The 11,869-nt window shown below is 41.1% G+C and overlaps 1 protein-coding gene across 1 annotated transcript; it reads right to left on the minus strand.

Moving 5' to 3' along the window:
• Window positions 1–8,164: 8,164 nt before the first annotated feature.
• Window positions 8,165–11,852, minus strand: six3a (SIX homeobox 3a). The gene is made up of 2 exons (XM_004570087.4): window positions 10,911–11,852; window positions 8,165–9,160 (listed from the first exon to the last, which is right to left on the minus strand). The coding sequence occupies exons 1-2, from the start codon at window positions 11,600–11,602 to the stop codon at window positions 8,968–8,970; spliced, it is 885 nt and encodes a 294-aa protein (XP_004570144.1). The 5' UTR covers window positions 11,603–11,852; the 3' UTR covers window positions 8,165–8,967.
• Between the last annotated feature and the right edge of the window lie 17 nt (window positions 11,853–11,869).

Here is an 11,869-nt window from a genome sequence, read left to right on the forward strand (position 1 = left end):
GCTGATGCACTCATAGAAGATGGTGTGTATATATATTTTTTTTTCTCACTCATTCACATTTGAATGAATGAATGAATGAATGTGAGGAAGTGCTATCTTAATCCCAGAGCAAACACTATCAAACATCTCACTCATCTCTCCTCCCTGGGGGGTAACCAATATGCTAGAGAGGATTACATCAGGGAAATCAGAAGAGTGCACATTTGCGCATCGCCCACTGACACTGTCACACCAAGAACAGACACCACTGGGTTAAGCCAATTGACCATTTACATGGCTCTCAGCCTCTCCCTTTGGCCTCACTCGATTTTCTCCAACTGTTTACGTTCAGTTCTGATGCTGTTTGCAAATGTGTGTGTGTGTGTGTGTGTGTGTGTGTGTGTGTGTGTGTGTGTGTGTGTGTGTGTGTGTGTGTGTGTGTGTGCATAAAAGCAGTCAGAGAGAAGATACGGAAACTAAAGGTAAATATTTGATGATGGAGTAAAGAAGAGAGCATATTGCTATATCTGCAGATCAATACCCAGTCAGTTTAAATAGTTTTTTGAATGAATGATTTTGGTTCATTCTTTAGCTGAACCAAAATCACTGAATTTCCTTAAAAATGTGAACTTGTGAAGGGTTTTTGCTGTTTCGAACTGTAACTGCTCCTGCTTCATCCACCTCCACAGACGTACATTAGGTCTCTGAGCTCTGAACACTTGGCCATGTTTTCTTTCTCCTCTCTGTCTCTTATGGGAGCTATGCAGCTGCTGTTGCTTGATGAACTGGACTGAGTGAAGGGAGTGCAGAGGACAAGGCCGGTGTATGCATCAATAATGCATGTGTTTTGGAGGCCACCTCAGGACAGAGGCCGTTTTTAAAAAGGGCGCTTTAAAGGTGCTCCACAACCGAGTCCTGTACAGGAAGTTATTAAAAATAGAAAAAGTGGTTAAACAAAACAGCCAGCTTCAGCTGAGGGCCTCTACCACATGAGCCAGTTATTAACAACCAAGGTTCATGTTACACGAACATCTTAACTAAATGCTCTCTTAGATGATAAACTGTGAAGGATAAATTTGAAACAGGAATTTAAATGAAATTTCTTTTCTCCTTTTTTATTTTTGTTTTTGTTTGCAGATGCTTAAGCTCCCCCCCATCTGTACCAAGTAATACCTTTCAGCTGGAATCCTAATGTGTGTTACAGAAGGTGGAAAGTGTAAAATGATAAGTATACATGCAGTCATGCAGTATGTAGTTATATTTGAATACAGAATGTAGTTTTGTTTGTTTGCCTAAATTTATGTATGTTACATTTTTTTAATTCACATTTCAATTAATATTCTATGGACTCTCTGATATAGACAAAGTACATGCTCTTAAAAGGTACATTTAAAGTCGACTGATCCAAAGTGCATTTTTTACTCCAGGCTCTATTTGCTAATATGTCTATAAATGTTGGATGTATCGCCATCTAACTGGTTGAACTATAAATCAACTCTAGTGACCCCAGATAAAGGTTGCTTATACACTAACGTCAACTTGAAATCCAGCCGAAACCGCTTTAGGATATATGAGTGAGTGCAAAATGGGAAAGTGAAAGTGATCGCTTATGGCATGCAACATGGTGGGATGCACTTCTCCTCTTGCAAGGATTTAATGGCAGATTCAGGCCTGGTTGCCATAAGCATTTCACTGTCCCTTTGCAGTGAACCCTTCTCTGTTGCATACTTTCTGGGTATCAGTTTTGAAAAATTAACTAGGGATTGGTGATTCCATTACAGTCCCTGGCATCTGAATCCTTGAGCATTAAATGCAGTGTTCCAACATTGTTTGACTTTCATGCTATTAAACTTTAAAGACTGCATCCTGTACAGTGTATATACACTATGTGTGGGGATGATGTGACTTCACTGGCCTGCAGGGATGTTCATGCCTACCATGACATCAACTAGAGCACAAGGAAGGTGCACTGATGGGGCAGTTTGCCTTTCTGATGTATACTGATAATAAAATTGTTGTAACAAGAGACATCTTGTTACAAAAATTCCAACACAACTTTTACATCAACAATTAAGACATAAAGCACTGCAGCAGTTGTGATAAACTTTGTTTAAATTCAAGAGAACCTTGAATTTTGGTGCCTTTTTTCTTCTTCTTTGGAGGTGCTTGACAAAAAGGTAACCAAAGCTTGGGGTTATTTTTTTATTTTATTTCACACGATTCCTCTAGATGGCAGTCAAGGAACACGTTTGGCCCTCCGCTCAGCTCTTCCTGGCCACCGCTTTCCACTCACAGTATGGACTTTTCCTCTGGTCGGCTGTTTGAGAGGGGGTCGTTGGCATCCAGGGTAAACCTTTCCAAAGCTTTGTAAATGGAGGTTAAATTGATAAGGACACCCAGGCATCAGTCAATCCCCGACCTTTTGTTCGGTACATGGGCACAAAAAGGAGGCGTGTCACCGGGCAAGCTTTACTAAAGCTGATGCTTTTATCGTATTTCACATATTAGTCACATATGCTAATCATTTATTGCTCAGTATATATTTGTATAACTATAGCCTCTTTGCGCAGACTCTTGTGAGCTGATGTCTCTGTTTCAAAAGCAGATATAGGTTATATAGGACACGGCATAGTCCGGTCAGCGTTACCATTTTATTCTTTTAGCTTTATTTCGTCAGAAATACCCCAAACACTTTGAGCTCATCAGAGTAGACCCAGCATCTTTAACTTAGATATCAGCTTTTAGATATACAGTGTCCCTTTGACTAAATTGCTTTCTCGTCATTGCTGGTTTTGGAGCACTAAACAAAAACACATGCCAGAATTGTTTTTGTTTTGATTAGCTTTTGAGAGATGTGCGTCAAAAAGACAAACCGTTTAGTTTAGCCTATGATGTAAAGTGCCTTGTGTGGCATTAGGCCGAAATAGAACCTCGTTTACGGTTAAAAGGGACAGATATTTTTTTCATGCATTGCCATCCCAAAACCTTAGTGGTTAAAGAAAAGGTTGGGAGTGTCGGCCTATGAAGTGTCTAAGCACAGCGGAACCGGGTGTCTGTGTCCAGGTTCATTCAGTGCTTTCAGCGGCCGACCAGTGGGCAGGAGCTCCAGCTGACAGACAATAGCCTTCAGCATCAGACCAGGGAACAATCACCAATTCATGGAAGGAAGGGGGTGGGGGGGAGTAAAGAGGGATGTGTCACCGAAATGTACCAAGACCGAGAGTACATACGGGAGGGAGTGTGTTTCACAAGTTTCTTGCGAAAAAATAAATAAAACTAAAAATCCAGTATTATCATTATTATGATTTTAACCAAGCACGAATGAGGGGCAATTTAACCCTTCGGTGTGCTGAAAGACAAAATAAACCAACTCACCCCCTCTTTAATTTGTGGCACATGATGTGTATAATGTCTGTACGTTCACGGCGCATTTCCCATTGCATGCATCAGTGCCGTGTAGTACCGTACCATGCTAAGAAGGCCTGAGAACGGCGGTAGAAAACACAGGTGCTGGGGCTCCATTTAAGCTGCTCAGCCCTCTGTCCACTCGGTGTGCACAAGCCGAGAGATCACAGCCTGCACCCAGCGCCCCCACCCCAACACGCACATACAAACAGCTCCATACGTGCCGGGCGTATGTACACGCGCGAGAGGAGTGGGATGGGGTGGGGGGGGGGCTCATATTCGCTTGAGTAAGCTAGATTTGGGTTGCTTTCATGTTATGCTTGTTTTAAAAAGATGAGGCTTGTGCTATAGAAGCCTACACTAATAAGCATTAGACTGGAGTATTTCTTGACACCCTCTCGCCTCACATGCACACTCACTCCTCCCAACCTGACTGTGAAAGAGAGAGTATGAGCCCATCTGCCCCCCAGTAGCCTTCAAATTTAAAAAAAGAAAAGAAAAGAAAGAAAGGGGTGGGGGACCTTTTATCATTTCTTCTACCTTGTGTGACCTCCAATTTACAATTTAATGCTCAAAAACTTTTTTCCTTTTAATGTTGCTCTCAATTAAAAAGTGTGTGCGTGTAATAAATGACTTGCATGAAGGAAACTGTGTGTGTGTGTGTGTGTGTGTGTGTGTGTGTGTGTGTGTGTGTGTGTGTGTGTGTGTGTGTGTGTGTGTGTGTAATGAGGTTTGGGGGGTCGATCAGTTTGCAACAAGCAGCAGGTGCATGGCGCCGGCATTAGTGAAATAAGCACAATTTACGTGCACAGACGCATTTTATCAAAACTACACCATATCAAAATGTCTCGTCAGACCTGCCTGCTTTTAACCACGCAAAATTATAAAACCATCGATCTCATTCACCTATAACCTAATAGCAATACAACTGAATTAGCTGGGGGTTTTTTTTTTTAATTACTTCTTATCTATCATAACACATTTGTTAATGCTTACATGTATAGGTATTTCTTGTAATCTGTCTATTAAAATGTTTGGAAGGATAGTTGTGTTGAACTGTGATGGTAAGGTGAAAAAACAACGTGTAATCAATGCAGACTCAAAGCATTTGGCCTCTGCAGAGATGGCTAATTGCAGCTAATATTTCACATAAAGACCCGGAAAAAAAGAGAACAGTAGTTCCCCGTCTAAAACATTGAATGGCAGGTCACGGTCATACAACTATAAATTACCACTCGGTCAAGAGGAATGCTGGGAGCCCTGCTTCTTACCTACTGAAGAAAGGAGGCACAGAAAGTTTAGTCCAAAGGCCCCGTTCATTCCTGCACTGACAGCCGTGCGGCTGAGGCTATAGGAAAACTGGTGCTCTTTGGCTGCTGCATGAATACACACCAATAGAAAAGTTGTGTTCAGTTAACCGGTGAAATCCGAGAAAAAACGGGGCAGGGCAAGTATTTCTCACCGCCAACTCCGGTCTAATAGCCCCCTCCTTCCTCTGGTCCCCTATAGTTGCGTTGACAGTGTCTGCATTAACTTCTTTGTACACGATGTTATAGTTGAGAACGAAGGGAAAGTTCAACTCTGACCTCTAAGCGGATCATCGCGACGCAAACAACCATCAGTTCAAACACGAATCAATTGTATTTTGTTCAGAAGAGAACCCGCTTTGCTTCTCTCCCTGTAAAGGCACTTCAAATCTGGAAGCGATCAAAAAATAATCGTCTTTACGTTGTCGACTTTCATGCCAATCTTTTCTATTTCCTTTTTTTTTGACAGACGCAGTATTTTTCCCCACATAAATGCAAATCGACTCCAGGAAGCGAAAAGAAAGGGTGAAAAAACATGTGAATCCCCATTGTTGCCGCACTTGTCTCACATTCTCGTTTACTCTCATGTAAGTATCACACACAGAGATTACTCCTCGTTAAGTTCTTTTGTCTTGTGATCCATATTTGAGTTGACAGATCACGAACAAGAGCTCCCCCACTGTTAATGACCCCAGTGAGCAACAGATAGACTCGCACTTCCAGATCTTTTTCTTTCTTTCTTTTTTTTCCCTGCCGCTCCTCTGGCCTACATATGTTTGCAGCTAGAACAATTCTGTATCTGTTTACATGGCTCTCATTTACATTGTTTAACATGCTCTAATGGAAAACTCACTGAGATTTAATTAATATTGACTTGTTTGTCTGTTGCTCCTATAACACTATACCGTTCAATTATGATGATAGGGCTCTAACACACGATTTGCTGGAGTATTTACTGCAAAGCCTTATAAATATTCTCGTGGTGATTAAAACTGCAAGTATAAGGGCTACGAAGGAGTGTAACCGGCGACTGTAAAGTTTGCATCCTTAGCTCACTTAAAAAAAGAAAAAAAACTACTTCAAAAAACGCTTGTATTTCTTTTTAAGTAAGTTAAGTTTATGTGCATAAAACAGCGTTTTCCAGGGCCGTGGGTTTAATGAACGTAATTTTGCGCAAATGAAGCCCATTCATCGCTTGTTTTATATTCATGTGTCCCTATCTGTGGCTCCATCTCTCAGATACAGCCCTAATCCTCGTGTCCTCCTTTGCCGATAAAAATGCTCTTCAGTTTACGATTAATTTAATCTCAATCATAGCCGGGACTTGTCGCAGCCAATAAAACTTGTGGAGTGCGTAAATGGAGAGGCGGGGGGTGCGTGATAAGGTCTGGTGGAGCGGCGGTGCCATGTCCCCACGGTGCTCTTGATAGGGCCTATCTGTCTCTTGCAGGCCGGTTTAAGAACCGGAATGGGTTTAAAATATGATACAGATTTACTTCATCTACGATCGACTGCCAGTGAGTGCGGCTGGAGATGCTTTGTTTTAGCCAAGCGGGGAACTGAGCCTTGCGTTTGTCTGCGTCATGTCCTCGGTTACTTCAGGATCACAGACCTATTGAGTCGAATGGCGGAGGCTTTTGACACTACACTTGTTTTAGGTCCTGCTTGGTTTCTGTCTGGTGGGGACTTTTGCAGGTAGATAGCTTTATGTGGTCACTTCATCCAGTGGTCTGATTACATTTACTCAGTGTGTAAAAAACAAAACAAAAAACAACATAACATAGCCCATAACTTTTTTCAAGCCAAATTTCACATTTAGTGGAGAGAATTTCATTAAGTCCAACAAATATCTCAAAAAACTGCTTTTATGATTTTTACAATCCCCTTGTCATTGCTTTTCTAAATAAAGTCATTAGAAAAACACATTGAAGTAGTTCCATTGGGAGCGTTTGTGGTGTCTTGGTCTGTATTCAAAATTTAAATACCTCCTCACATTTTCCGTGGGCACACTCATGATCATTTGTATATAGGCTTTCACTTTTTCTTTTCTTCTTCTTCTTTTTTTTCTTTCTTTCTTTCTTTCTTTCTTTCTTTCTTTCTTTCTTTCTTTCTTTTTTTTTTTTTTTTTTTTTTTACAAAAAAAGTAATAAAAAGGAAAGAAATAAAATATCCTGGTAGTGATCTGCGAATCATCTGTAACACCACAGGTAATAACGGGTGCTGGAAAAAGGAAACTTTAGTTCTCTTTTTAAAATCAGACAGAAATCTGTCATGATTAAATAAATGGAAGTTTACACTGCTGGAGTCCTCTTCGCAGGTTTTATGCCAGTGTTCAGTTTCTGAAAGTCCTGCGGTTTCTCCGTACCAAACAGTGGCTACTGTCCTACTTTCTGTTACTAAAGACACCACCGCAGCACTCACAGACTCGATTCGTATCACAGAGTTGCGTGTAGCACATTTACATGGGGAGAGCCCGAGCGCTGCTTCTAGGAAACAAATCTCTGAGAAAGTGTTTCCACCAAAACTGCAGTTCGTGCAACAGTGTCCTGTGGCAAATCTACTCTAGTCTGCAGAATAATTGGTTGGGGATTTGGATGCAAAGGGACTGCAGGAGAGAAAGCCTTTTTTTGGAGGGGGAAATGGTTCTCGTCCGAGGAAGAAAAGCTCTTTTCAGGGGCCACAATGGGAGATTGGGACAGGGGAGGAGTCCCATCGTGATTAGCCCATTTAATGGCGCGTTTACTTAATTTCTGTATTCACTAGCAACGGTAAACAAAAGGGGAAATGGCACTCACATTTTTAAGTGCTGCATGACGTTGACATTTGCCAGAATTTGGAGACTGAGGCAGTCATATAGGCGATGTTGCCTGCATCATATACGTTTGAGCCAGGGGTGTAATCATAAAATAAAGCAGACGTCTTCTTTTGGAAAATAAAATTACAAACTTAAAAATGAATTACAGCGTTGTGCCGCTTTTGTCGCTGCACACGACCAAGCTGTCTACGCCAAGACGATACAAATAATGAAATCCTGAGTTAACGCTGTACTTGAAATGAAATCAAACTAATTTTAGGTGAGACCAGCCCCCTGACTGAATAACCTGCTCCGAGGCTGGATAAGCCACGATGAGCATTAATGCTTCCACAATCCAATAATGATCCAATATGAACATGTGTTTAGCCACTTATCACTGTCCTTATCCGTAATCGGATGGAAATACAGACATCAACATGCAACGAGGTATAGCAAAGTGAATAATGCGTTTGATCTTTAGAATCGTAACTACAAGACACATAATAACTACGCGATGAAAGGGAAATGACATTGGCAAATGCTAATAAGCGCTCAGAGTGACCCCGGTGGACGGAAGAGTATATATATGTTTTTGGTTTTGTTTCTGTTTCAGTTTTTTTGCCATTAACAACCCACCCATAATCAAAGAAAACCAACAAAAACGCCTACAGCACTTCAGTTTTAAGTTTTGACAAATATTTTATGTAGGAACACCAAGTCAAGAAAAGTGAGGAAGGGATAGAAAAGAGGATGACACGGGGGAGAGCAATAATTATGTACAAGCATATTTCTACACGTATATTACAGACCGGGAGAATGATCGCATTATTTGAGATATACATAATTCAATATAAAATTTCGAAAATAAAATTCTGATACAGTCATAAACGGTTCTGTTCGACATTTTTTGACCATGTACCCCACAGGCAGTGACAGAAGTGTATTAAAAAAAGGTGCTTACGACTTAAAATGATTGTCTGATGAACACAAAGTAAAAACAGGATTGCATCTTGTCTGCATGGCGGCTGCTTCACCGTCATATCATCATCATCACTTGGACTAGAACCGGAGATGGGAAAAGGTGCGACGAAAACACCAAGACGATCTGTTTTATTCCCTCTGATCGATGTTCCTGATGGAAAATCTTGCATTCAGGATTATTTCCCTGATTACAAAATCAAAAATAAAATAAAATAAAATAAAAAAAACCCATCATGCAAGTAGTCTAGTAGTATGGTGGTGGTGGTGGTGTGGGGGGATGAAGAGGAGGGGGAGGCGTGGGTCCTTTGAAAGCGCTTTTTAATAAAAATAAAATAAAAAAAAAAAAAACCCGACGTGCTTTTAACTCTTTTTATTTTAATATTTATATCAATCGGTCCTTTTTTCATCCGCGATATTTCATAGTCTTTTTTCTTCCTCTCAGGTCCATTTTCCCTGTAAATATTTCTCTTTTTGTTTGTTTTTGTGTTTTTTTTCTCCGTATCATACATCGCACTCCGAGTCACTGGATGTGACGGACAGGATGGACGTCCCAGTATCAACTCTCTCTGTCATACTGGAAACGCTGGTGGTGGGACTTGCCGCGGTTGAAGGCGACTCTGCCGAGCTGTGAGGGGTTAGACCGGCCTCTGAGAGGGACCTCATACCGGCTGGTCCTATTGCTTGGTGTTGGAGCCTGGAGAAGAAAAGAAACGAGGAGGGGGGGAAAAGAGAAAAAATGAGAGAAATGGCAATTAGACCTGAGAATGTCCCCCTTCCCCTCCTCCTCCTGCAAAATAGGGGTTCAAACTCGCCTTTCTTTCCCCCTGCCGGCCCCAGGCATGCATGCGTGCTTTTATCAAATAGCCAGCTTTCAGGGGACAAAACACATCACTATTTAGACTACCAAATGTTGGATGAAATGTACTAGGGCTGTGTTGTTGTTGTTGTTTTTTAACTTAATTTTTTTTTCTTAGAGATCAACGTCCTAGTCAACACTTTGGAATATAACTGATCCATGTTGCCAGTGCAGGGAAGCTTCAAATCCAACTTGCTGTCTTTGATATAGGCATTTTGAAGACATTTTCCATTTGGAAATCTGTGTTACTGCTCTGAGTTTGTTCAGCGTTTATTATTATTTCTTCATTCTGCACACGTGTATTCATGCTCATCAACAGGACTTTGCACGCCTAAAACCCCAAAATAATTATATATCATTGTTTGAAATAAAATATGGGTATTCTCACAACGACAAACTGCCGTGAGCCTTTGGCACAGATGTGTTTTAGTCTGATGGTAGGGGACGTGTATGAATGAGTGACGTCGAGATCCAGGTTACTCCAATCATCCTAAATGTTTATCTCCAATCCACTCATGATAATAACGCCATCGCGTGGGGATAATGTCAGCCTGGAAATATATCTATTCATTTAGCAAAAATATTAGAGTACTGTTCATATGGCTTAGTGCTCTCCAAAGTATTTTCTAATCAATTATGGCATTTCAGTGGAATGATACCACACTTAATGTTATGAATACAGCCCATGTCTTCAGATGTTTTTCTCTACGCATGCTCAGATATCAATAATATCGTTATTATCCTTTGAGATAGTCGTTGAGTTCAACAACACTAAGCAACATTTGATGTTAAAATGCTTAATGCTTGCATTAAGAACTTAAATTGGCCAATACACATAAATAAATAAATACATTTACTAAATTTAACAATTTAATATGTGTTTAAATGTAAAGATAAGACGATTTAACTTTAGAATAATTATTATTTAAAAAAAAAAACTAAACACTGTCCTGTTTTTATTTCAGCTGATTGAAATAATTCACTAGGTTGTTTACAATTTTACAAGCGAAATAGTTGTAAAATTAAACAAATCCTGCAGCGGATGGTTTTTCTAAATATAAATTCAATAATCTTCATATGTTGCAAGAATGCTTCGCCTCTTGTAAAAAATATAAACAAGGAGTTTCTGTTTAAAAAGAACTCGGCTCAATTATCTCTTATCAAGATTGACAACAAATGTAGTTTGTGTTTGTATTATTTTATTAGTCAGTTTTTTAAAATTCCAAACTTTAGATTAATTGTATTTTTCATTCTTAAATACAATTTGCATTCAATTTAAAATACATTAAAAATGATCAATCTGCAAAAAATGTTTAAAAGCTAATTTTTAATAATAATAGTGAAGTTTTTATGCTTAGGAGAACTCTGGAGATCTACAAAAGGAATATTTTCGACGTTTATCCGGGTTTGATAACAAAATGTCGCCGCAGCGCAGTCCCTCCACCTGACAGCCAGACTTATCTTTTTCCTAGACAGTCTCCAATCGCAATATAAGGCTTTAAAAAGCTCGCATTTTCTTTTGAATGTGCATTAAAGACAAACTTGTGTGCATACTCGTGTTTCGACGGCACACAGAAAAGTCACTAACCTGTTTTTGGCAGCCGCAGCTCTGTCTCTTTGCCTCCGGTTTTTAAACCAGTTTCCGACCTGTGTGGGAGTGAGTCCAGTGGCTTGAGCCAATTCCCTTTTCTTGCTGGGATTTGGATATGGGTCCTGAAGGTACCACTCCCTCAACAGGCTCCGTGTCCGCTCTTTGAAACAGTGCGTCTTCTGCTCGCCGTCCCAGATGGTCCGAGGCAGCGGAAACTTCTTCCGTACCCGGTACTTATCGACAGGTCCGAGGGGACGACCGCGGAGCTTCTCGGCCTCCTGGTAGTGAGCTTCCAGCCACATGGCCTGCAGTTTGCCATGAGAGTCCTTGGTGAACTTGTGGTTCTCCAGGATGTGGTAGAGGTCTCTGAAATTCCCCGTGTGGAACGCCACCACGGCCCGAGCGCGCAGGATGGACTCATGCTTGTTGATCGCCTCGCACGCTCCCGGAGCCACAGGCAAGGACCAGAGGAAGCGGCCCAGCCGTTCGATGTCCCCGGTCTCTTCCAGCGTCTCACAGACGCTTGCCACCTGCTCCGGGGAAAAGTTGAGGGTCGGTAGTTGAAACATGGACAAGTCTTCTGGAGACCTGGTGGTGGGAGCGCTGTTCGCCAGGAGCAGAGGGCGATCAGCGAAGTTTGGCAGGAAGAAATGGGAGGGATAAAGCTCTAAAGGGGATCTGAAAACCATGGAAATGACCTGAGAGAGAAAGAAAATTATCGAGAAAAAGGGAAAAACCGAAAAATACGGCAAGTAAAAAAGATTGAATGATTCAATGGCTATCGCCTAATGACACCAGCCTCATAATATCTCCCCCCTAAATCCGCCGTTGAGTGTAGCATTGAAACATTTTGTTTCCCTTTTCTATTGGTCTTCTTGGTGTCGTTGTAGCGTTGTCATGGCAGCCCTGCCAATCACTGTCAAGCGTGCCAATCATTAGCCAGTACGTAGCGCGAG

The sequence above is a fragment of the Maylandia zebra genome, linkage group LG13 (genome assembly GCF_041146795.1).
Source record: "Maylandia zebra isolate NMK-2024a linkage group LG13, Mzebra_GT3a, whole genome shotgun sequence".
NCBI classification, from domain to species: domain Eukaryota; kingdom Metazoa; phylum Chordata; class Actinopteri; order Cichliformes; family Cichlidae; genus Maylandia; species Maylandia zebra.